The sequence below is a fragment of the Anser anser genome (assembly GCF_964211835.1).
Source record: "Anser anser genome assembly, chromosome: 1".
NCBI lineage: Eukaryota > Metazoa > Chordata > Aves > Anseriformes > Anatidae > Anser > Anser anser.
In genome coordinates this window covers 14,376,287-14,402,499 of record NC_139720.1, presented here as the reverse complement: position 1 = coordinate 14,402,499, position 26,213 = coordinate 14,376,287, and the positions used below count along the sequence as shown (strand labels likewise).

Below are 26,213 nucleotides of genomic sequence, written 5' to 3'. Positions count from 1 at the left end.
GATGAAGGCCAAGTGAATTATTCTTCCCGTCCTCTCCCAGACATCTTTCCCTAGGCATGCAGCCATTTTCAATCACCAGATTGAGTACACAGCTGTCATACAGTGAAAATGTAGCTATTTCCAATTGTGTGATTAGACATGGATCCATAATATGTGGTAGCAGTGCCAACGGTTCCGTATTGTGGTAGGTTCATGCACAGCCACATGGCAGGGAAGGAATTGTAGCCTCTCCAGAGCCTGCAAAAGCAGCAGGGTGACCATTTATCTGCAATGTTCTCCATCTGTAGATGGTGAAAAACAGTCTAGACTGTTTTTCTGTGATAGCCTTAGAGAAGTGATAAGTAGTGATTGCCAATACAGTCAGTAAGGATGGATGATTGCCTTGGGCTTCTGTGCCATATGTTAAGCGTGCTGTATCTCGTTTGTTATCTCCATATAATAATTGGAACGCTGATTCCTGTGGAGGTAAATGTCAACATTAAGAAAAATAAGACGATAATTCAGAGTTTCGTTCAAAAAAAAGTAGTTTAAAAAAAAAGAGAATATTTTCAAAGGGAAAGAAATTGCATAAATATGACTAACCTGTATGTGCAGCGCTGTAGAAATAACAGACATATTTTGGCTGGAAGGCATCTGTAGAGGTCCTGTAGTCTTGTCTACATCCTGCTTGTACCAGGGTTGACGTCAAGGCTGGATCAGGCTGCTCAGAGCCTCACCCAGCTGAGCGTTACACATACCTCTCAACATGGCATTAACACGGCCTTTCTGAGAAGCCTGTCCTGGTGCTCAGCCTGTCTCTCTGAAGGATTTTTTCCTCGTACCTGGTTTGAATTTCCCATGTTGTGTCCATTCCCTGTTGTCCTTTCATGGTTCCCTCCTGAGAACGGTGAATCTCGGTGTTCTCTGTTCCTGCCTTTTAGGCAGTGGGGTACAGCAACTAAATCCGCCCTTCTCCATTCCTCCTCTGGCCTGCACAACCCCATCGCCCCCAGCCTCTCCTCCTGCCTCCTGGGCTCTGCTCCATGCCCTCCTAGGGCTCCTCCATGGTCTTTGCCCAGTTTACCAGGGTCTCTCTTGTACTGGCGGCCCCAGACCGGTCACAGGCCTCCAGATGCGGGTGTGAGTGCTGAGGAGAGGGCAGTCATCACCTCCCTGTTTGTTACTTTATAGTAAAAGCGTAGGTCAGGGATTTATCGTTTGTTAAATGAAGCTGGTTAAAGCCATTTGTCCCGCGGTAGGTAGCCAGTACCGTGCAGGTATCTGGGATCCCATTGCCAGGTTTCTACAGATGAATCCATGAGGTGTTTTCCTGCACTAATGCTGAGAGCATTCAGGATATTTATTGCAGCACCCAAAGGGCAAGGCTGTCTCTGGGCTGTCCTGTGTGCATCTGAGTCAGGAGGTTTTGTGGGGCTGGTGCAGAGGCCTAGGGGGAGTCACGGGCTGAAATGTCTGAGATGCTGCGGTTCCAGGAGTCTAGGCTATACAAAAGGGGAAAAAGGGAAGCAGCGTCATAATTTTGAAAAGCTTTAGTTTCTCTTCAGCAAAAGGGTGGCGTAAATACCCTAAATCTGTGGGGGAGTGCAGCTCCTATTAAATACAGTCTGATCGAAAATCCTGTGCCCCGCTCTGGTGTGCTTGCTTCCTGTGCTTCTCTGTGAGCTGCTGTTAGAGTTTTTCCAATTTAATCTTTTTAACTCCACACAGATGTTTTGAGCTATTAATACTTCATTTTTGGGAGGGGCAGAAGCTCTGTTCTTCTGCAGTTTACCTTTGTGGCTAAATTCAACTCCATTTCCTTTGTTCTTCAGGAATCTGTGTTAAATAGAGATGAGTTCCTTAATGTCAGGAATCAGCCCCTTCGGCAAGTGCTCTCCGAAGACAGCTGACCCAGCTTTTTCAATGAATATATTCCCATTAGATAAGGAGGGGACTCTTGTGGCTTCTCAGTCTCCTCTCAAGAGAACAACAACACTCTCTGGGTTGCGTTCTCCATGGGTAGCTTCTGGCTACCCTAACATTTTCTTCAGTTTAAATACCTGGTAATAATTTATGAAGTCCCTCAGATTTTTTTAAGCTGTAAAAAGTCTCAAACTCAGAGCAGAAGAAGAAGAAAGGTAAACAACTGTGTATGAGTGCTTGGTGACTTCAGAAATGCCCGTTTGTAGGATCAACAAAGATGCCAGCAAAGGGCGTTCTGGCTGTGTCAGCTGCTGTGTGACTGGAGCGAGTTGGTCTGGCGATAGCCCGCTTGGACCACTCTGCAGTTCCCAGCTTGAAGAAGTCAAGTGCCCATAAACAGGTTAAAGTTGCAGGTGATTGAACAGCTCCACGGTACAAATTGGAATGGAAAAGTGTGTGTTTATATTCTATAAATATTGTAATATTTGCAATATTTTATAGTAAATGTTCTGACAGTGAAATTCCTTCCCTGTGCCAGCAAGCTCTGCCTGGTTTTTGGAATGATTTTGTGGCTCAGATGCTTTTCCCTGCTCTTGGAGATGGAAAGCAGTTTGATTCTTATACCACCTGGAAAAAATTAGGTTCCTGTGGCTGCTTGGGTAATGGGTGATCCAGAGCATGAAGAGAATTGGTTAGCAAGTCAGGCTGGATGAGTCCGTGCTCCTACCTGGGTATGGGCTCCCATAATTATTTCAGTGCTTGAGGCTTTCAGTACAAATTACAGCTGTAAGGAGAAACTGCCCATAGGTTTTGTCTTGACCCAGTGTAGGGTTAGCATCCTGTGGAAGCGTTGCAATAACCTGAAGGGATCAATCATCATCCTTCTGCCTGATCTGATTTCCTTCATCAATGGGAGTCTCAGTGTTTTACCCCATGACTGCAGTATTACTTTGACTTTGGGTTCAACAAAAAGACCTTTTGAAAAACTTCCAGATTTAGTCATCAAGGAAGTTTACCCTGTTTGATAATTTCAGGTGATTAATTACAGTTATAAAGGGATTTTACTTCTGATTCAGACTTTACTTCAGTCCCCAATGTTTGATCTCTGACCGATAATTAGCCTTCAGGTACGAGTGTAGCTCTTTACTACATATTCAGAAATCTCTCAGCTTCACCAACACACACATTTAACTCGGTTTAAGGCATTAGTCTATTAAATGTGTAACCTCAGCTCACGCCGGTGCCCCCCTTACATCCCTGCGCCACGCTGTTAGCCGTGCCTCCTGCCCCAGGGGTCGGTGCTGTGGCTTTGGATGCGACACAAAGAACCCGGTGGTCAGCTGGCGAGGGGTTTCAGCACTGCTGGTTTTCAGGGCCGTGCTCCCACACACCCCTTCCCATCTCCTCAGACCCCGCCGGCCGTGGAGGCAGAAACGCCCGGGGTTCAGGCCCGAGGTTGTGTGGGCCTGTTGGCTTCCAGGTGAGTAGCCTCAGGTGCCACCGGAGGCCTTTGGCTTGGAGTGCTGGCTCCCTCGTGGCTCCAACATAATTGTGATGTTTTGCTGACATTTTAAGATGAAAAGCCTTCTCTCTGAAATACCCATCAGTATGTCTGTTGTGTTATAGGCGTTTGAGCTAGCAACTGGAGATTACTTGTTTGAACCACATTCTGGTGAAGACTATTCCAGGGATGAAGGTATGAACCTTTGAGTTATTCCATGAGTTTCTGTGTATTTTCACATTCTTCTCAAATTTCTAGTGAGCTTACAGTGGGCTTAATTTTTGTTTTTTTTTGAGTGAACTGTTCATACACATTGTTTTCAGAACATAAATGCACTTTTTTTCTTTTTAGTTTTAAGTTCCATCACTAGCAGTGGGTGGGCAAAAACTCCCTTCTGCAGATACTCATCTACTTAACAACTGCCTGAAGGAATTAAACTGCCCTTCTTGTAAGATTGCATATGTGTGGAAACCTGATTGAGAATAACAACGTTTTAGTTTAGAAAAGAAACCTCAATTTTGAATTTCGTAGTATTTTCTCTTCATAAGATTGACACTGGAATAATGTTTACGTTGTGTATTTTTATTTGAATTAGGCAATTACTAATTTATTTATTTTTTTTAAAGAGAATTAACTCCTGCTTCCATCTGTATACCTGTCCATTTTCATGCTTGTTTGCTTGTAAATGCCCTTTGCAGTGGTAATGTGGGCATCATTCATTGTTCCTAAGTGCTACTAATGATGCCAGAGCTCTGCTGATCCTGGAAACCTCTGCATGGACTTGCTGCAAACATTGTTGATTTGAAACTATTTCAGATTTTTTACTAATTCCAGTTTCTTTCCTCTTCTTTTTTATCCCATCCTTTCCCTGCCCCTTCCACTCCCGTATCCTTTTTTTCTCTCCCTCATAGACCACATAGCACACATCATAGAGCTGCTAGGCAATATCCCAAGGCACTTTGCTCTATCTGGAAAATATTCTCGGGAATTCTTCAATCGCAGAGGTAGTACCTCTTCTTTTTGAAAGGTGCCGTGATGCAGACAGAAGTGGAATTGCTGTTGCTGGTTGTAGCATGTCCCGCTGAGGAGCATTTTCTGAAATCACGCAACAAAAATTTATTTTTGAAAAACAAAGTGCACAGGAATCTGTGACAAACTAATTTTATTTATTTTTTAACCTAAACTTCCTGAAAAATAACTATTTGGTACGTTTTAAAGTACGTAGCCAAGCTTGTTTGTAGCGGCTGATACCCAGAGGTTGTTTTGAGAAGGAAGTTTTGCTGAAAGCATCTTTCCAAATTAGCCACGGTGCATGTGTCTTTTTCACCAGGATCAATCTATTTCTGTCTGTACCGGGCCAGTGTTAGTGTGTGCATGCAATGTACTGATTAAACTGTTGTATGTTTCTGTTTTGCTGGCAATGTTCTCCAATGCAGACCACATAGCATTGATCATTGAACTGCTGGGAAAAATCCCTCGAAAATACGCTATGTTGGGGAAATATTCCAAGGAGTTTTTCACCAAAAAAGGTAACGGTATTTATGCACCACTAATTTAAAGCATAATACTATCCAAAAGGAGAGTATGTTCGTTTATGGGTACTGAAGAAATATATCCATTTAAATGGAGAGCTCTTATTAAAGAAGAATTTCGGTGTAAACTTGGCTTTCTGAGGAAAGCAAAAATTTGCAGTATTCATTTCAGTATTTCATTTAGAATTCGTTTTGGGATGTACTCAGCAAAGTGTGAACGTTAACAAATGTCTGTGTGAATCTGTTGTCAAATGTTCGTGTAAATGTAAGCAATCAAGGAATGCGGAGCTTGTAACTTGGTGGAAAATGAGCTGTCCGTGTACACAGTGGTCTGGCAGACCTGGTAAGCAGTAAACAGGGTGGAAAAGGAATGCCCGGGCAGCAGACACGCAGGAGTCCTCGGGCTCTGAACCTTCCTGAGGAGGAAGGATGGCTTTGTGCCAGAGCGCTGGAGAAAGCCGCTCTCCCGTGCGCCGTGCTGTCTCGCTCCAAACGCTGCTGGCTGCTGTGGTGCCGTGGGTCACACCCAGCCCTGCGTGGCCTCGCGCAGCAACAGAACCCCCCTAAAATCGGCCCCTCGTGTAGCACGGCCAGTTGCTACAAGCGAACGAATCTCGACGCTGACCTTTCTGACCTTTTTGTACTTGGTCTTCGCTCAGGCTGGTCTTTAAGACGGGATTTAACACGGGGGGCACCCCGGGGATGCTTCAAGCCTCTCTCGTCTCCCTGCTTACGAGACAGCACTGTGCAGCCTCGGGTGACGGGGCACGTCGGGAGCGTCCCGCTCCGTACCGGGGCCGAGGACTGCGGCTGGCGAGCGGCTTTCCCACAGGGCAGTGCCACGGCTTCCCTCGCGCCCGCGACTCCACGTGCCCGGCGGGCGGCTTGTCGGCAGGGCCAGCGCCGACCAGCCGCAGCGGGCACCTGGGGGCGCGGCGGGGCCGAGGCTCTGGCGCTGCGCTGCGAGCGCGTAGGGACCTCCGCCTGGCCTCGTGTCCTTCCCGAGGAGGTCACCGGGCTGGACAAGGTGCAGGAGGGCAGGAGCCGTGAGTGGCTGCCTTACGGGGGGGGGGACCGAAAAGCCTGGGACTTCAGTTTGGAGGAGAGAAGGCTTCGTGCGGGGGGAGTGTGATTGGCAAAGTAGCAAAGGCAGTGAAGGGCTGAAAACAGAGCTGCTGTTCGCCAGCACGCCATAGCAGAGTGAGGGGACAGCCAGTGAAACTTGCAGCGATGGGTTCAACACAGCTACTTCCTCACTCGCAGGTGGGAGCCTGTGGAGCTTGCAGTGTCAGCAGGCTCAAAACCAAGCTCATGTTAGCTGAGATGAACAGACTCAAGGACAACAGGTCCCTAAGTGTATAAACCAGTAGAGGGTTGGGGCAGGAATTTACCCTCTGGCATCCCCAGTGCAGAACTGAAGCATTAATATAACTCTTGGACCACACAGATAATTTTTACTGTATCCCATCTTCTTTTTTTACATTTTTACGGTCTTCACAGAATTTCTTGTGGAGAACCTCCAGCCTTTAGTGCTAAAATAGTGTTTTTCTGCTGAGGAACAAACTACAGCATGTTGTGCTGCTCAGGGCATGCTGGTCTTAGCTTGGATATTTCCAATTTGAGCTCCACTTTACAAAATAAGTAAGAAGTGTGCAAACAGTGTGAACTCAGGTTCCACAGTGACGGCCACCGAACCCCAGGATCCTCAGTTTGCAGTTGTGTGCACTTCATACCACCTGAGGGTGGAAAGAAGAAAATGCAAGCGTTTGGGTGAAAAGACGTGCAATCGATTCTGCTACAAATGCATTTTATTCAGAAAATGGATGATGACTTTGGATTTCCAGGCCTTGCGAAATGTTTGGGTTTTTCATGGAGAATATAATGCCCCAGGCTACCTAATTTAAATACAAAGGTGAAGGCTGATGCAACACTCCCCTCCCCACCCCATGCTGATAAGTGATTATGGCAAGCCTGGCAATGGCTGCTGCAATCCAGAGAAGTTACAGACCCAGCCTGTTTTTCTTAGCCTTTTGTTTTGCTTGCAGTCAATAACAAGACACTACTTTCTGTTGCTTTTTGGCAGAGAGATTGCTTGTTGCACAATACTGGAGTTTATACACTTAGAAAATATACTACCCGTTTTTGTAAATAGTCAAACATTTTTTCAGCCCTTCAATTGGAGGGTTGTATGGGGATTTTAAAGGGCTGAGAGTAAGCCTGGAAGTGAACAAACTTCTCCAAGATGTCTTCTGCTTTGTACATTAGTACTGTGGGTCTGTATAGACCTAAACTGGAGCCTTTTTGCCTTATTTTTTTTGTTGTTGCTTGACTCAGCAGTACTCATGGGCTGCACTTGTGCTGGAAATGTACAAGCACAGACTGGCCGAAGACAGGCAGCCTCTGCTCTCGCTCCCCTTTATCTCAGTGCCCTCCTACCCGGAGAGATGGAAGGGAAGGAGGGAAGTGGGCGAGCCATGGGCAGCACACCTCGGCTCGCTGTTAGCAGCGGGTCTCTCCTTTCCCTTGCCAGTGGCTGGCTGTTTGCAGGGTTACTCTGTTGGGGTCCTTACGGTGGTGGCTGCAGAGCTGCTGCCAACTGGCAGTTGGCCGTGTGCAGTATCGGAGGGGCTCCAGTCCTGCCGTTCTGCCACTGCTGGCAGTGGGCAGCAGCAGCAGCAGCAGGCGCTTCCTCCCCAGGAAGAAGTCAGCCCAAGCCTGGCTGCACTCACCTGGGAGATGGAGCAGAACCCGTGAGGGCAAACCCTTTGTGCTGGGCTTGGTTTGCAAACGGTTGTGGCATTGTCAGCAAATGGTGCATAGTGAGGCAGAATGACCTGTTACTGAGAGCTGTGCCTTAAGGTTGGAGCGGTTTTTGTAAGATTTAGGGTTGTTGGCAGATGAATGAGTGAAGGCCTGCGGTGTTCTTGTGGACAGCGTGAGCATGAGAGCGAGTGCCTTCGTGTAAGGGGCACAGGATGAAGGCCTCATGGCGGCCTGCAGCTCCCTCACGAGGGGAGCGGAGGGGCAGGCGCTGAGCTCTGCTCTCTGGGGACAGCGACAGGACCCGAGGGAACGGCATGGAGCTGGGGCAGGGGAGGGTCAGGCTGGGGGTTAGGGAAAGGTTCTGCACCCAGAGGGTGGTCGGGCACTGGGACAGGCTCCCCAGGGCAGAAGGAATGGCACTGAGCTGCCAGAGTTCAAGAAGCGTTTGGACAACGCTCTCAGACACACGGTCTGATTTTTGGGTGGTCCTGTGTGGTGCCAGGGGTTGGACTTGGTGATCCCTGTGGGTCCCTTCTACCTCAGGATATTCTGTGACTGTGATTCTAAGACAACAGGAGAAACTTTGTTTACAGTGGAGTCCAGGCGTAACACAGTTTGCTTTAGGAATGATTTGACATTGGCCATGCTCATTTTCTTTGTTTGAGGACCTCAAGCAAGCTTGCAATGTGCAGACCTTCCTAAGTGATGATTCTCAGCCTGATGAGTTGTTGTTTTTTTTTTTTTCTTTTTTAGAGGAAAACTAATCAGGGATTAGTCACTATCAGGGCTGAAGAGGTATTTCTCTAATACTGGCAATGTTTCTGTTTACAGGAGAACTCCGACACATTACCAAGCTGAAACCTTGGAGTCTTTTTGACGTGCTTGTGGAGAAGTATGGTTGGCCTCACGAAGATGCTGCACAGTTTACAGATTTCCTGATCCCCATGCTAGAAATGGTCCCAGAGAAACGTGCTTCAGCTGGAGAATGCCTTAGGCATCCATGGCTGAATTCTTAGCAGAATCTCCCAGCTGTAGAAGTAAGCCAGCAACCACTTTCCAATGCATCGGACCTAAATGGTGACTGTCACAAATTCTTTAGCAGGATCACACGTGAGCTGGCTTCAATCCTCAGACCTTTATTTTGCTTGAGGTACTGTTTGACATTTTGCTTTTTGTGCACTGTGTTCTTGGGGAAGGGTAGTCTTTTTGTCTTCAGCTAGTAGTTTACTCACCCACTTTCTTCAGAAAACACTTTAACGTGTCTTTAAGCATTGTTTCTTGTGTTGTGTGGCATTCAGATGTCAGATTTTTGAACAAAAGAAACTTCCCCCCATGTGTTTTGGCAAGTTTTGTAACTATTTATGAAAAAAATATTTTAGCTGATGCATATTATATAATTTACAAGCGTAAGAAATTTATCAAGTCAGAACTGAGTTACGGCAAGGAATTGTACAATTTTATCTTCCGGCAAAGGGACGTCATTCTTGTATTATAGTGTATGTAAATGCACCCTGTAAATGTTTATTTCCATTTAAATATGGGACTGGGGACTCAATTTCAGAGTAAAGCTACTAAGTTTTAGAGAGCTTTATAGCAAACCAATTGCATGTAGTGGACTTTAAACTGCTTTAAGGAATTGTGTAAACTTTCTATTCTGTAGCAGTTCCCGTTCATTGGATTTTAAACAAAGTGGCTCTGGTTTACAGGATTTCATTCCCCAAATGGCACTTTAAAGGAAGGCTAGACTTCTTTCTAATAAAGTATGCATTATCATTTAGCACTCCCTTTTAGAACTTTTGCCTATTTTAAGTGCTTTTAAGAAAAGAAAATAGCAATTTCCCTTACAATGTGATAGTGAAGACATGGTACCATATGGTGTTGCCTTTTTATAAGCACTGTAAGTTGTACTATACCTTAAGAAAAAAAAATTAAAAGTTGAGCATGAGAACCACTCTCTGTGTAGAACTGCTGATCTTTTATAATAAAAGTGTGTGCTTGGAATCAGTTAAGGAAGGATAGCTGCAAATAATTTACAGTGCAGTGGGTAAAATGCAAGAAGCAAGATCATGCTCATTCCATTCATAGCTTTACATGTTTCTAAAACAAATTGCACTAGCTTTATTTTTTTCCCATAACCAGACATACGATTATTCTTTGTAAGTTGCACGCAAGAATTACGTGTTTCCTAGGAAAAAAAGCTACATAGACTGAAGCTTATAGGCAATACAGATTTTAGAATGTAAAATACAGAGGTGTGTTTTGGCCTCTTTTAGAAGTCAGTGGGATGAATGTAAGCTTACTTCTGATTTTCATGTAACTATGGTGCCACTTTTTCTTGACTTTGTCCATATGAAATTTATTCACATGCCTTTGCAATAACTAGATTGTGAGAAGATAGCCCCATGCTGTAACAATAACCAGTTGTTTGAGGTGCTTGCAGTTGTCTAATTAAAGTGTTTTGTTTTTTCAGACAGTGTGCTGGTCATTGGAATCTTTGCTAGCTGTAAATCCAACTCTTTGCTAGAATTACATGTGGTGGGGGTGGGTGGGGGTTAGCCTGGCTGTAATTACTGCGTTCTGTATGATGGGGTTAGTTACAAAATAGCATCACCTGTACAAACCAAAGCATACTGAAGGCTAACGAGGAATGACGTGCTGTATCTGAGAGGGCGCTAGATGAAACAAGACAAAACTGAGCCGTTTCATAGGAGGTGTTTAACTTTTTATAGACAAGCAGCCATTTATCCCCCATCCCTGATGCGCCTGGGTAGCCGCTCATCCAAAAAGAAACGGGAGAGCCACACGAATGCACTAGGCAGGAGACACTCCTGTGCATGCTGAGGCCCTGCCAGCAGCTGGATCTCAGACCTGAGGGCCTTTGACCATCCACTTCCCTCTTCACATGGGAACGGCTTTTAAAGGCCTCAAGGATGACACTGCTGAGAAGAAAAAAAAAAAAAAAATAATGCTACAGTGAAATCCAGAGATAAGAGGTAAAAAATGCTTCGTTTCACCCTGCGCCTTGCTGCAACTAATTAGCGGTTTGTTCCTGACTACATAGACAATCCTAGCATTGGCAACATCAGTTTAACTGCAAGGCAAGCACAGGACTAGCCTTATGTGTGCTGAGACAGCAAAACTTGACTAATGCCAGTCGTGGTCTGCTGCCCCCTTTGGCAACACTTCACATGGCTGCTAAGAGGTAACAAATCATCGCAGATAAATGGCAGAGGGTCAGGTCAACAGCTTTGAGCTGTGGAGGGTGATGCAGATGTCTCAAATGTGAGCAGTAGCATAAGGTGCATTGGGTTGTTTTTGGTTTTTCTCCCTGCTGTTGTTGATGGCCTAACTGGGTTCTACTTCACGCTAAGTACAAATAGAGGCGCTCAGACCTTGCACGTGTTTTGTATAGCCAACAGTTGTCCAGGAAAGCATTTTTTTTTGTGTACTATTTTTTCCAGTACTTACGAGCAAATTACAGTTTTACATAGCCCCAATACTTTCTATGTGCTAAAAGGAATTACCACTTTTCAGTGAGCAGGAATTGCCGCTTCCACTCCTGTCCCCTTTCAGGTTTTGTAGTGGCCAGAGCAGAGGAAGCTGCACGCTGGTTTTCTCCTCTGGGTTCTGAAAGAGAGCCATCAAGCATTCGTTCTGTTACCTGAGCAGAATTCAAGAGCGTTCACTAATGAGCTCTAAGGACAGGCATACACCATAACTATGGTATAAGGGGCTCACTTCCTACATTACTGCACTAACAGGAGGTCTTGGAGAGCCAACAGGAGAAAACAGGGATGTGCTGAAGTGGGCAGGTGTTACTGTAGTTTGTAACCAAGAACAGACAGAGTAACATCTGCCTTTAGTGCACAACTGCACTGCTATGGTACATACACAGTGCACATTAATATTAAATAACCTGAGCCCATACCCTGCTCTCCTTGAAGTAAGTTTTCCCCAGTTGTAGACTCAGCCAGGGAAGATAAATCCCCTCCTGCAGTCTGTGCCATAAACCCACACCTGGAAACCGCATGGAGGTAAAGAGCCCCACAGTGACAGAAGGCCTACGGCCCCTTCCTTTAACACACAGCACCCTTTGAGGACAAGTGGTTAAAACTGACATAATTGTGATTTATTAACATGAATTAAAATGCCCAACCAGTGCTGCAATGTGACAGTATATTAAAAAATTAAAGATCATATACTGTACTACTTTCACAAAGATCACACTTTTTTTTTGCAAAAGAGACTTATTATGTACAATACTATATCAAATGAAAGAAGCTTTAAGCAATTTTACAAGCAAAAGAAATACAGTATTTACAGCACTCGTCAGAGACATTAGAAACGGTCTATACATTAAATTACATTTTCTGCAAATAACTGATGAAACAAAAAGCCATGTCCACACCAAAACTATAAAAATTTGTATTGCATTGTCTTCTATCTCTATGCACACAAAGAACTGTTGACAGAAGAAAATGAAAAAAAAAATTGTTAGTGCCATCACTTAGCCTGTGTACTTATTTAATTACATATGTATAAAAGTAATATAGAAAACATTCACTAAATGAATTTAACTGCAACAATAAAATTTTAAAGATTATGCAGCATCAAACCTACTGCCAGAAAAACAGCTGGAATGTTCACTTACAAAATAAAAAGAAATACCTAATACTGGCTTAACAGCACATTTTTCAGGAATTTTAAAAAGCAAAAAATGGAAAGATACAATGAAAGAGCACTGGTGTTTGCTTTTATACAAAGTATCATGTACAAGCTTTAAAAAGTACCTTGAATAGGTACATATGAAATATACACAGTTTATATTACAGAACATTTTAAAAATGTTTAGAATTAAAGGGCTCCATTTTAATGCCACCCTGAACCATGGTAATTGTTTTGAAAAGTCGGCGGCACCTGTGCTCTGTGAATGGGAATCTGTCCAGGCACCGGTGACGCCTGCTGCGGTCCTTGCACTCCGTGGGGAAGGGTTACTGAGCCGGGGTGGGGGCAGAACCCTGAAGCAGTGGGCGTTGCAATACTGTTTGGTCCTTGAGGTTGGATGTGAGGACCCTGACCGGGGAGTGGACAATGAGGTCCTGTTCCAGCAGGCTGATGTTGAGGTCCAGGTCCTAACGTCGTGTGATGGGGGGCTTGTGAGGAGTAGGAGGAGACGCCCGTATGGGCGTTTGAAGGGAAATGGGGGGGTCCTTGGTGCGACGGGTGGTGCAACCCTTGTGCTGATGCTGGGTGGTGCCCCGAGCCCATAACGTTGGACGGTGGGGGCGGAGGGGGCGGAGGTGCGGAGTTGACAACATGCTGGTGTTGTGCTTGCAAACCTTGGTGTCCCGTGGGAGGATGAGGAGGTTGGTGGTGGGGGATAGGACCTGGCGGCGGAGGGGGCGGTGGCAAATGATGGCCAGCAGCCTGAGAGTGAAGGTGTGATCCAGGAGCTACTGCCACAGCGTGAACCGGACCAACCACGTGTGCTACAGAATGCTGCTGATGAGTACTTTGCTGCTGTACAAGGTGAGGTCCCGGGGCAGGCGGGGGCGGAGGAGGAGGTGGGGCAGCAGAGGCCGAAGCCTGGTGATGAATACTGGGGTTCTGAGAGGGCAAAAAATGCCCCGCGGTGACGTGGTGTCCTGGCACTGTCTGCTGACCCGCAGAGCCAGGAAGTGCTTGGTTTGGTCCAGATGAAAACACAGTCTGTTGGGGTATGCTGCCCTTCAGCTGACTGTAACTCTGAAAGTTTCCAGAGGGCTGCTGGTTTTGATAGTAAGTAGAAGAGGGGGGCGGAGGGGGAGGGGGAGGTGGTGCATTGCTGTTCAAATTTTGTTGGTTAAATTGGCTGTAAGAAGCTGAAGATTGTCCTGAAGTTGTCTGAGTAAACAGCGGTCCGCTGGGCTGCTGCTGATTCCCAGGCTGAAGGGGTGGTGCTGCTGGATAAAAGTTCCGGTGCGTTTCCCTCTGGGGCGTTCCGACTTGAGGTGACTGGGGGTGATGAGGTCTGTACGGAGAGCCCAGCTGCTGCGAGTGAGGCTTTGGTGAAAGGTAACCATGCTGCACGGGCGCGTGAGGCGTAGATGACTTGGGAGGATTTTCTACGTGAGGTGAGGGGGGACAATGAAGCTTCAAAGGTGCAGAAGGCAACTTCTGTGAGTGTGGAAGTTGCTCAGCAGAACTGCGCAGATGTGACTGAGATGGATGATTTTTTGAAAGTGCTTGGACATTATTTGTCAGCTGTTTTTGTTGCAGCTCAGGTTTTGGGTGATTCGCACACTCGGCCTCTGGTGCATTTGCTGCAGTTTCCCAGTGCGAATCTGGTTTTGCCGGCGTTTTCCCAAGTGACTGTGTTGAAACTACAGGACTTGGTGAAGAGGGCTAGAACAGAAAGAAATTCAGTCAGTGCGAGACGTTCCAAACATTCAATGATGCAGGCATTAAAACTAAATCTTCTCAGGTCAGTGCTCTCTTTCTCCAATGATGGATGAAAAGCATTAAGACACAGGAGAGATTTGGTATATGAAAAACAGTGACCATAGGAAGCTTAAACTTAGCACAGGCACTGTTTCTAGCAAGTACACATGAATTGTTCACAGATTCACAGATTCACAGATTTCTCTAGGTTGGAAGAGACCTCAAGATCATCGAGTCCAACCTCCGACCTAACACTAAGTACTCCACTAAACCATATCCCTAAGCTCTACATCTAAACGTCTTTTAAAGACCTCCAGGGATGGTGACTCCACCACCTCCCTGGGCAGCCCGTTCCAATGCTTAATAACCCTTTCGGTAAAGAAGTACTTCCTAACATCCAACCTAAAACTCCCCTGTCGCAACTTTAGCCCATTCCCCCTCATCCTGTCACTAGGCACGTGGGAGAATAGACCAACCCCCACCTCTCTACAGCCTCCTTTCAGGTAACTGTAGAGAGCGATGAGGTCGCCCCTGAGCCTCCTCTTCTCCAGGCTGAACAAGCCCAGCTCCCTCAGCCGCTCCTCGTAAGACTTGTTCTCCAGACCCCTTGTTCTTTAAAGTCGAAGCCTAGCAAGTGCACCTGAGAATACTAATAGGAATATGACCATCAAGGCAAAGTCAGAATCTCCTATATGTTAAAGCTTCAGATTTCTGAGTCTGAAAGGAGTAATTCCAAATGACTACTTACAAAACCGAAGTATTTTTTTTGAGAGTGATTTAACATTTTAAAACTGGTATAACGCAAGCAGACTGGACATTATAACCTGAATTACTGCATTTAGTATCATACAGGAAGTTCCTAAACAAGTTTCTGCATATCACTGCCTCTACTGCCAAACAGTACCAAATCCTGACATGGCAAGAGCCACTCCTGTTAAGGTAAGAAGTACTTAAATCATTTTACTTCTGTCAGTTCTGACTGTCAGTCCTTTGGCATTCAACCTGCAGAACTGTGGCAATACTGAGACCACTGATACATCTGATACCACATTCTGTGGACACTGAAGAGCTTGTAAGTAGATACGGCTACTGAAAGAACAGAACACAAACCCACTTGGATGGAACTTCTACATGTTGGACCTACTACAAATATTCTTACAGATATTTACCTACATTAAATTATTGAACAGAATTACTACACACGTTCAACTCAGTGGAAAATCATGATGGTAACATTTAAAAAATCTCAATAGAAAATCAAGATGCTAACATTTTAAAAATAAATTGAGACCTGTACATATGCTTGATACACGCAAACACATGCACCTGCACACACACCTTGCTTGCTTTTGAAGGACTCTTACAAGTCTTCTGTGAAGTATCTGGGGACGGACATTCAGAAGTAGGCTCTGGATTTTCAGTATCAGGTTCTAGAAACAAAAATAAGAAGTAAATATAACAGTGGGGGAAAAGGTCTTTTGCCAAGATCACTAAGCACTTTGTATTTGACTTTAAAGAGCTACTTAACGTTGTTGTAAGAGACTATTCAATAAGTGTCATACAAGGTCATCTGCTTACTGACCTTCCATACATTCAGTGAAAGAATGGACCTTAAGCTGCAACTGGGAAATGAGATTTGAATGAGATGAAGGTGGAGACTGAACATGAGACGGTGAGCAGGGGCTACAGGGTGATTCTCCCCCTACAGATGAAGCAGACCCAAACATAACATTAGAATGATTAAGGACTACCTAAGGAATTGGTTAGATGTATCTACCTTTGCCACGATAAATCAACTCACCATTGTCCTTGTCTTTCCTATGATCACTGAGAAGTAACGCTCTCTGATAACTTCGTTCTCTCACTTGTTCCACAGAGGTTGATGCAGTCCTGGAAGAGGGAAGTGTATGTTAAAGTAAGGCGATATACTCCCAGGGACCAAATTTAGGACACTGTACATGCAAATACTAGGCCAGAGAATTTACAGTGTTGATTGCTTGTAAGAGCCAAATAACTGGTCCTACTTAAGGAATGCCGTTTGGCTAGGTATTTTAGATCTGTTTTCTCACACTTTAAATATACCAATCTCCTGCAACCTTCTTACATTATGAGAACTGACAATTCCTCTCAATATGAAAAAGATTATCTGTAGATCTGTGGAGGTCTTTTTATTCTTAATATCTGACAGATCAAGAACTACAGGTTGTGAGTACTGCTTCACAGTTTCAATTTGTAGAAAGCCTTCTTGAAAAGATTGAAATAGTCATTTATTTATTAAAAAAGAGCTTGCTCTTCAATAGCAGATCCATAGTTGTAAATACTGCACAACTCCGGATGTATGGGAGTTAAGCTTTTAGATTTCATTCACCAGATATCAGGTGAAGTGACAGTCATGTCTTCTGTCTTATAATCGATTACATTCTCACAATCTGAACATAAAGAACAGTAATGGCAGCACTCTACAAAACTCAGTTTTATTTCAGGCAAGAGCATATTGCAATACTCTACAGTGCTGTTGTTTTAAAAGTTTGGAGGTTGTCTGCAGGAGTACTGCAAAAGAGTTACTAGCAAATTCTTCCCAGTTCGGCCTATTTCCCACATTCTTTGCTTACAATACAGTACACTACATTCTGCATTATGAACTTACAGCCACTTCTCAGTGAAGTTTTGAAGACTGCACTTATGTTCTCCCTTCAGTTGGCTCTACAAAATCCTTCTATTCTGGAATAGTTGGAGCATCTGAGCAGAGAGGTATTCAACTCCTCAGCCCATGTTCATCTGCAACACTGTCAGTCCTCCTCTATAGCATAAAGAACTTCTGCAGTGTTTATTTTGTGCTAGTAACATTCTGGAGACAGAGTCAACACAGTTGACCATCTATCTTAAGGCTACCAAAAACCACAGTGGAAAACGTTGCAAAACATTTACACGAACCGAAGTCATTCTGTGTCATCCCCCTTCACACCGAACCTCTCCCCAAGATCTGAAGGCTGCCGGAGTATCTGGCAGGGAGTACAACCCAGCATATGGCTTGCACGCAGGGGAGCCAGCCAGCCATCATAAGCAACTATGCAAGTATCTCCACGTGCTGTCTACCTGAGCAGAAGGAACTGTCAGGCAGACTGCATGCATCTCTGCATGTTGCATTTAAGTGACAGCAAACACAAAGCACACATTCCAACTCGATCACTGAAAAACAGACTCCTCAGAGTCTTCTAGAAGCTTTTGTTGATCAATACTAATTATTCCGTTATTCCACCCCTCTTTCCTACAGTGGTTTTGGAAAGGTTTTGAGGTTTAAGATGAAGAGTATTATCTTCAGCCCATAGACAAAGCAGTGACAATGCAAGGACATTAAATGCAGAGCCAAGGCCATACTGAGTCTGATTTTCAGCATCTCCCAAAGCCACTGTAACATCCTCCATCCGAACGTAGCTCCCTCCACCACACACCTTGGCAAGCACACACAGCGTGACTCGTGCAGCTCTGGAAGGAGCATGCCATGCGTACTCCACGCCATTTTCTAAATATTCACAACTGCACTTATACAATTTTACAGGCTACAGAACTAGTTGATCTCTCTTGTTCTAGCTATTTTTGCTCTTGAAAAATAAAGTACTAAAGCAGAATGAAAATAAGCTGACCAGTATTTTATGGATAATTTTCCATATTCTCATCTTCATATTCTCATCTCCATATTCTCATCTTCTCATCCACACCTCGAGTACTGTGTTCAGTTTTGGGCCCCTCGCTACAAGAAGGACATGGACGTGCTCGAGCGAGTCCAGAGAAGGGCAACGAAGCTGGTGAGGGGTCTGGAGAACAAGTCTTACGAGGAGCGGCTGAGGGAGCTGGGGTTGTTCAGCCTGGAGAAGAGGAGACTCAGGGGCGACCTTATCGCTCTCTACAGGTACCTTAAAGGAGGCTGTAGCGAGGTGGGGGTTGGTCTGTTCTCCCATGTGCCTGGTGACAGGACGAGGAGGAATGGGCTAAAGCTGTGCCAGGGAAGGTTTAGGTTGGATGTTAGGAAGAACTTCTTTACTGAAAGGGTTGTTAGGCATTGGAATGGGCTGCCCAGGGAAGTGGTTGAGTCACCATCCCTGGAGGTCTTTAAAAGACATTTAGATGTAGCCCTTAGTGATATGGTTTAGTGGAGGACTTGTTAGTGTTAGGTCAGAGGTTGGACTAGGTGATCTTGGAGGGCTCTTCCAACCTAGACGATTCTGTGATTCTGTGATCTTCAGGAGGTGTCTACTATATTTCTGAGGTAAGAGGTACGACAACTGTTTACTAGTTTGAAAGAAGGGCTTCTTTCAAATAATCCATAAAAAAGTAATCCATAACTGCACGCTTATTAACAGAAGATTTCAAATAGAAGACTTAGAATTAAGTAAATAATTCACCAGAACTTTTGTCCTACAGTTTTGTAACTTACCACTGAACCTCTGGCTCACTCTTCTCACTTGACGTCTCCTTAATTGCACAGTTGTTACCAGCGTCTTCTGGAGCTGCATTATAAACAGTAGTTGGCAGTGGTACAGGTAGGCTCGCAGCATTATCGGTTTGCTCCCCATTTTCACCACTGTTGTTATACCCATCGTTAGCACCGTTGTTACTACTTATATTTCCTCCACCAGCTGCATGAGGAGATACGGTAACAAGGGGAAAGTTTTCTGTCTTTGAGCCACTTTTTCTAGCTTCTCGTTGTCTCTTACGGTATTCTAGTAAGGATACCTACGGAAAAAAAGATTAGAAGAAAGTTTGTTTCCTTCTTGCCATTTTCAGTTAAATATATTCCTTTAGTAAGACATACCATTTACTTGGCTCTAAAAGACGGGCATAGTTGAAGGTATCTCACCACACCTGCAGTGAATTTACAGATCTAGTAATGGCTATCAAAGAAGACGCAAAGAAAGGCTTCTGCCGAGAGGAGGTATGTACTTTGCCTCTGAAGAGGCAGAAGTTTACGGAACAGCAAAAGGTTCACTGCTGAAGCCCTTCTGCTGGTTGAAGCGACAAGGGACTTCACAGCCCCTCCTGGAACCGCAGTGTTACTAAGAGGACAGCAATATCGTAATGCTAATTTTAAGAGACTTGAGTCACTCTCACTCTGCCTACCTCATGTGAAAAACAGACCAAAATTTTGCTTCACTTCACTGCATAGATCAAAAGATACTGAGCTTTTCATATTTTTTTCTTAATATAAAAGATCTGTGACTTAGAATGACATTCGTTTTGCAACTTGTTTTAAATTAGTATCTTTACCGCACTCTGAGATACTGATTCAGAGTGTATTTCAATGATAAAATTCAAGTAAAAATGTTTATTTGCAAAACCAATGACACAGGACGGGACATGTGGTTCTACTTTATATATACATATGTGTATATTTTATTCTTTTTTGTGTGCATACATATACACACGATTTTATATAAAAATTAGTGCATAGACACTACTATAGAATATTACTTTCACTAAGAAAAACAGATTATCAAATACTTTCATATGTCTATTTACAATTTGAATGCCGAAATACTGACCCCTTCAGACCTGCTTTGTTTAGTAAGAGAATTAGTTTTGCGGAAATTGTTTTATGACTTTATTCCCTTCCTTCCACTTATCAGCGATCTACTCTGAACCCTCTTTATAACACAAAACAATAAACTGAAGTGCAATAACAACAAAAAATTAAATGGTTTATATTCTCAGTAAAAGCAGACATCCATTTCTACTCAGAGACAGAAACCAAGAAGTCCTGGTTTGTTAGCAGTCCTAGGTGGTGGTTTTCTATCTATTAAAAACTTATCTGTATGCCAGGGTATGAAGAGTCAAAACACTATTAAGAGAACGTCTAGGCTAAGAACTATCTTGTTTTGAAACAATTCACGTTATTTCCACATCACTGGGATCCCTTGAAGAAGACTGCTTTAAGCAAAGCTTCAATGTTAAGAATGGACAAGTTTTACGAAACATGGCCAGGACGTACAATATTGAAACAGGATGAACTTGTATAATGCTGAGAGAAACTAAAGGAAGCAATGCCCATCGAAACACTGCGATATGGGGTGTCCTCTTCTAACAACTGTGTAAGAACATGCACGTCTTACCAGATCTAGCACAAGGCTTCTAATTATTATTCTCCTACAGAAATCCTGAGTTCTCCCCTCACCTTAAATGAGAATTGTTTTCCCTCTTTTTAGACTGCAAAGTGTAATTAAATTTGTGTGTCTGTCCCTGGAAAACCTTAAAATCATTCTTTCAGGGGTACAGACCAAATTATTTCTGGCTATTGCCTTCAACTGAGACCTTTACACGTGAATTCTAAGGGGATTGGGGAGGGAGGGGGGAGGCAGAGGGAGAACCTCTCACACAACTCAGGACCAGGTAAGAACACTGCTACGGCCTTATTTCAGTTATATCTCAGTATAAAGAGAGATAAACACAAAATCCAGTTCTGATGGCAAACTTCTGAGGGTCATGAGCATTCCCTCGCAGGATGTCCCAGAGCACAGCAGAAGGGGCAAGTGCAAGGGGGCAGGATGGGACCAAAAAAATCAAAACCCCATCGTGCATGCATGTTATGTACACGTGTATACACACAAATAATACACCTCTAGTCCCCTGACCATTACTTTCACGAAGAAAATAAATCACATTAATTTCTACTGTCTGTTTATGAGACAGAACTGCATAAGCTGCTGCACTGGGAACTATTGCCAAGGAGCAGAGGGAGTTTAACCTGGCAGCACGGTCAAGACATTTATGCAGGTTAACCTCCAGTTTTGGTTCCAGCTGACCATGACCGAAGAACTTACCTACAGGGGCTGTTTGAGAAGAGTAGCAAGTTTATACTGTGCTTATCTTCCAAAAAAAGAAATCAAGCCAAAAAAAAGATTTCTTGTAACTATGGATTTGTGTAGTCAATAACAGCAAAACCAAGGTACCTTAAGTACTTCAAAATTGGAATTTTCAAGTGTTAGTATCATAAACCCTAGTGCAACCTCCTGTAGTAACTCATAAGAGATGTTCCCAGTATACGATTAAATTGGTAGTATTCTAACAGAATGGAATATTTTAATACTTGGTGGCACAAGCAACTATTTTCAAACCTGAAAAGCAGTTATTTATTGAGCATTTCATTTAAGACTCATAAGAAATAACATTAAAATAGAAAAAAGTGAATTTGTATATATAGTTTTTAAAAATTAAATTTACTAATGGATGTACGCAACATTACTCTTTGCTCTTCGTGAGTTCTCCTGAATAATGCCTACAGTGTAGTAAATAAAGTTTAGCTGACAATTGTTTTTTGTTGTTGTTGTTGTTATTTTTAGTATGCTTCTTTCTGTTAGAGAAATATCGTTACCAGACTATGTAAGAAAAACCAAACGATTCTTAAAATTATAACCTTTTTCTTTTGTGGAGGATTCTGGGGTGTGCAATTTCCATCCATCAAGTTGTCGTTATTGACAGTCCTTCCAAAGCCAGATGCAATTCCATCTTCTGAAGTACAAAAAACAGATGCTTCCATGAACATGCCTCTAGCATCGTCTTGAATCAGGCACTTTGACTCGCTTATTCTGAATCCACCTCCTACCTCCAACTGATGTGAAGGGGTCAAGTCCCTCAAATTAGAATTCATTGAGAAATTTACACCTGTCCTGTCGGGACTTTTTACCCAGGAAGAATAAATTGTGCCCCGTCCACAATGAGCAGTTTCTAATTGGCTGTTTGAATCAGTCCTATCATGTGTGGGGGCTTCCAGGTTTTTATGCAGTGCACTTTGCTCAATAACTTCGAGTCCCAGCTGGAGGTCTGACACAGATTCCATTTCGCCAGTGCACTGCCGAGTGACATCAGTCCTATTCCTTGGACTGGAATATCCAATAGTCTTTATTTCTTGCAGACCCATTTCTGTCAGGTTGGAATTTCTGAAAGAATTCAGTGCTAGAATCGATGCTCTGTCATATCCCTGCACGAAGAAAGAACAAGTCAGCTCTTTTTCCATACTGCAACATGATTACAACTATTCTGACGTTCATCTATGCCTTTAAATGGCATTAAAACCTTGCAGTACCATGAGTTTAAGAAACAGCTGTGTAGCCAGACACTTATTTCCACTACTGCCATTAAAAGCATTTTAATGAAATATGTACAAACCAAAGTCAAAATAAACTTTTAATACCAGGTTTGACTTATGACTGGCAGAGGAAGAAGAGGAGCTTCAACAGGAACAAGTCCCTAGTTACAAAGGCCTTGCTTAACTTAAGCATAAAAGGGATCCTTAGTGTCAACACATTTACTTCAAGAAAAAATGTTGGTGGGGTAATGGTGGAAGCTTTTCTGAACACTTTACAATTTTAACACCATTATCAAAAATCAGTATTCTGTAGAGGTAAAAATTGAGAAGTTACAGAAACTGACTTCTGTACTCCTTGAAACTCTGTTAACCATGAAAAATCCAGCACAGAAGTATGGCTAGAAGTATCTCTTCTAAATTAACCTGTTTTGAGGCGTTCATGAATCCTTTTAAAATCATTTGCAATATAATGCAAAGTTATTAAGTAAAACTCTTCTTTTTAAGTCAGATAAACACTCATATTCAATGACACTAGTTTAGAAGTAATTAGTAAATTCAATCAAAAGCTATGATCACATGAAAAACTGTGCATTTCAACATTTAACATTTTGACCTAAAAATAAGTAAGCTTTATATATACATCCACACTTGGCCCAAAGGAAAGAATACTTAGACCATTCATTTGCAAGATCAACCAAAAGTGAATTTCTCCAGAAATCAACAGTTGATTTTTTTATTGCTAATTACTTCTACCTATTCCTTTTAGGCACTATAAATTTTATGGTTCAACATATTTATGCTTATTTTGTAGGTATCACACAATTCAAATTCCATATTGTTGTAGAACTTGGTCACTCCTTTTGGATGCAGATATTCCTGTGGAAGTTCTCATATCTATGAATCACGTTGCCCTCTAGTGGTTCAACCACACAGCTTGATCCTCTACATTGGAATATATCCTTATCTGGGAATACTCTGGGCCCATCCCAGCAGCACCTGCTGTAGCTCAAATAATCCACTTGAAACACATTTGTTACATTTCTTCTGTACTCTCCCACTCTAACCTTAATTAGGTTCAACCAAAACATTTAAGAGATGCTGGTAACAAGAAGACATGTTAATGTAAACCTAAATACAGCCTGAAAAGCACAAGTGCTGTTTTTCTGTAAGTTGCAGTGGTTATTGCTCATCCGCAACAACCAATACGATTTTTAAGTGACAAAAAAAATGGAGAAAAGCACCAGTTTAAGATAGAGGAAAAGTGGAAACATACAATAATAGACAAATAAAACCTGTAAGGAAGACAAATTCCACAAAACTTGCAATGGCGGTGAAAAGTATTTACCGAAAGTCTTGTTTCTTGATAAAATCAAGAAACCTTTTGCAGTTTTTTGGAAACATCCTTACCTCTTGACTGTAAGCTCGCCTTTTTATTTCTGGGGAACTGTCAGGTGAGGAAATATTCTAAACGAAGAAGAAATTGCACGTTAACTGTTAGCCTAGAGAAACAGCACACTCCCTTGTAATAGGAGCACAAATGTTGATTTACCAAGAATGATAAAAATCTAAGCACACCAAAATCCATTATAAATCTCACCTCAAAGTGCATGGTATTCCCATGGATACATGGAGTTACAGGAGTAACTGGCGAATAAATGGGTTTGTAACCATTTCTACAGGTTTCATCTTCTGTTTTTACCCTAGGAGGAGTAGCAAACAGCGATGGCTCTGAGGCAGTGATGTCAGCATGAGTTGGTGTGGCATATGGAGAAGGAGTAGGTGTGGACGTTTCTGAGAATGCAGACTCCAACAGCTGATACAGTCTTCGTTTTTTTAGTGGTGTTGTTAGATCTGCATTAAAATTTTAAAAAGGTAGAGGAGATCTAGATATAGTAATCACAGTTAAATGCTTGATGCAATAAAATTATGAATTCCACATGAAAAATTTTGAATGAAAAATCCACATTCCACATGTCAGCTTACTAAGCTGACAGATCTCCCTTAGGGGCAGACTTCCTGAAAAATAAACTTAACAGCGTACAGAGATCAGTAAGTGTTGTTCCCCTTCCCCCACCCCAAAGGAGGGTGGAAAGAACTGCCTACATTTCCAAAAAACGTCTCCTTCTATGCATCTTTAACACTATTCAGCTAAGAAGTGGAAGTTCAAGTTCTGTACACAAGGATCATCTAATATGCTCCATATTCTCACAGAAGCATGGTTTCTAGCATGTTCCCATTTTGTATTATTCCTGACAGATTACACAACTTTTCACCTGGGTGCAACAGGGCCACTGAATTTAACAGTATGAATATACAGAACAACATCTAACCTCTTTATGTTTATATTCAAAAACATTAATCTTTTGTTAACTGTGACTGTCTGTACAGATTCACTACGAGAAATGGTTGTTACTTATTTTGTATCAATCATACTTTAAAGAAAAGGGGAAAATTAGAACAACTACTATGCAACTAAGCCTTTCTTTCCAACAACCACCAAAGATAAACTATCAGGAAACAGTGTAAGTGCCCCTGGGATTTTCATTAACTCATCGCTTTAACAACTTTTATGTACTGTATTAGTAAAAGCATCACCTGTTAAAGAACAGCTGTCGTTCAGTAATAAAGGGCTTTTATTTTCACCATTGATGGCTGGACTTCTAGATCTCTCCTGTGATGGCGAATTAAATCTATCAATCACTGATGAGTTTTCTTCTTCCAAAGCTTGCTTCAACCAACGCTTTAATAAAACAAATTGAAATCAGTGATATAGCAGCTTAAAGATACATACTTCGAAAATGTATTACACATCAGTTGCCAAGCATCTTTTTTCTGCCTGAATTCATGCTACGAAATAAAGATTTATTTTTAAGTAATATGGCATGGGAAACCATAATGAAGGGAAGCATTACCTTCTTACAAGAGCCAGTAATGTTTTCCACGGGTTCTTTTTTCCTCCTCTTTTCTGAAAGGAATGGTGAAGTAAAACGAATATAGTGCTTTGGAGTAGAATATACATGTGGGCTGTATGTGAGACCTGGTAGAGAATTCAGCTGAGTAGCCAGAACTTCAGGGTCGGTGGTTATGCGCAGAGGCCTTTCTGAAACACTGTCTGCAGGCTTCCCCGTCTTGTCGCTTTTCTCACTTAACCATTCATTGACCAAGTGCTAAACAAAGAGGAAAAAAACTGTTTTATGAGTGTTTTCTATTAATGGCTTTCAGAAAGTTTTTAGTCTTATTACTCATCTAGTCATCTGTTACACAAATCAGAAGACAGCTGGGCAAGAATATGAAGACAGTTTGGTGAAATAACTGGGAGAATGAAAGGGAGCAGTATACATTTTCTCTACATAACGAAGCTTTGGTTGTTTTTCTGTAAACTAAGAACATTTAGTTCTTTTACATTTAACTTTCACTGAACATACTTCCAAGACACTTAAAATTGAGCCTGAGCACCTAAAGTCATGGAAAATTTTGTCATGCTAATTAGACAAAGTTAAGTAAATTCCTTATCAGACTTCCATGCTGTCAGGACTCTGCTTCAGTCAACATGTCAGGCAGTTGCCTTGAACATTCTTCCTTATTGTAGCTAAATTATAGCACATTTACCAAAAAGGGTATTTTTTTTTCCCCATCTGGTTCAGTGTTTTTGAAAAACATGCAAGTGGATTTTAGTTCCTGTTAACAGGGAACCAGAAATAAAACAATTGAACTCTAGTAAGTATAAAGGTCTTTGAATTAAATACTTAAGAGATTCAGACCCAAATTCTTTGTTTCAAAATATGCAGCTTTAATCATCCACTGCAATGTACAGTATAGAATAAGGCTACCTTTAGTTGCAAGCTAGTTCTCAGCTTTTTTTGAGCATTACTAGAAGATGAAGATGCTTCTTATGAAAGATTTACACAAGAAATAAAAATACCAGCATTCACTGCACTGTAGCAGCTTGAAAAAAATTCAGTGTAGAATGCAACATCTTGTTTTGCTTGAATATTTCATCCACTTTATATTTTTA

General features: G+C 42.7%; 2 protein-coding genes across 20 annotated transcripts in view; one reads left to right on the top strand and one right to left on the bottom strand.

Moving 5' to 3' along the window:
• Window positions 1–10,171, top strand: part of SRPK2 (SRSF protein kinase 2) — a 144,513-nt gene extending 134,342 nt beyond the window's left edge. For 7 of the 13 annotated variants that reach the window (XM_083819841.1, XM_083819850.1, XM_083819843.1 and 4 more), the window contains 3 exons: window positions 3,529–3,598; window positions 4,840–4,932; window positions 8,530–10,171. In XM_083819841.1, coding sequence (XP_083675967.1) covers window positions 3,529–3,598; window positions 4,840–4,932; window positions 8,530–8,714 — 348 coding nt within the window. In that variant the 3' untranslated portion in view covers window positions 8,715–10,171. Of the gene's footprint in view, window positions 1–3,528; window positions 3,599–4,314; window positions 4,408–4,839; window positions 4,933–8,529 lie in introns of all 13 variants that reach the window. The other 6 variants (XM_083819846.1, XM_083819852.1, XM_083819851.1 and 3 more) reach the window with 2 other exon arrangements.
• A 227-nt stretch (window positions 10,172–10,398) lies between these two features.
• The window catches only part of KMT2E (lysine methyltransferase 2E (inactive)), a 67,948-nt gene continuing 52,133 nt past the window's right edge, over window positions 10,399–26,213 (bottom strand). For 2 of the 7 annotated variants that reach the window (XM_083819832.1, XM_083819833.1), the window contains 12 exons: window positions 25,111–25,365; window positions 24,794–24,938; window positions 23,796–24,049; window positions 23,606–23,662; window positions 21,527–22,090; window positions 18,554–18,852; window positions 15,920–16,008; window positions 15,701–15,820; window positions 15,457–15,548; window positions 12,616–14,082; window positions 11,223–11,325; window positions 10,399–10,637 (listed from right to left, as the gene is read on the bottom strand). In XM_083819832.1, coding sequence (XP_083675958.1) covers window positions 10,597–10,637; window positions 11,223–11,325; window positions 12,616–14,082; window positions 15,457–15,548; window positions 15,701–15,820; window positions 15,920–16,008; window positions 18,554–18,852; window positions 21,527–22,090; window positions 23,606–23,662; window positions 23,796–24,049; window positions 24,794–24,938; window positions 25,111–25,365 — 3,486 coding nt within the window. In that variant the 3' untranslated portion in view covers window positions 10,399–10,596. Of the gene's footprint in view, window positions 10,638–11,222; window positions 11,326–11,805; window positions 14,083–15,456; window positions 15,549–15,700; window positions 15,821–15,919; window positions 16,009–18,553; window positions 18,853–21,526; window positions 22,091–23,605; window positions 23,663–23,795; window positions 24,050–24,793; window positions 24,939–25,110; window positions 25,366–26,213 lie in introns of those variants that run through there. The other 5 variants (XM_083819834.1, XM_083819835.1, XM_083819837.1 and 2 more) reach the window with 5 other exon arrangements.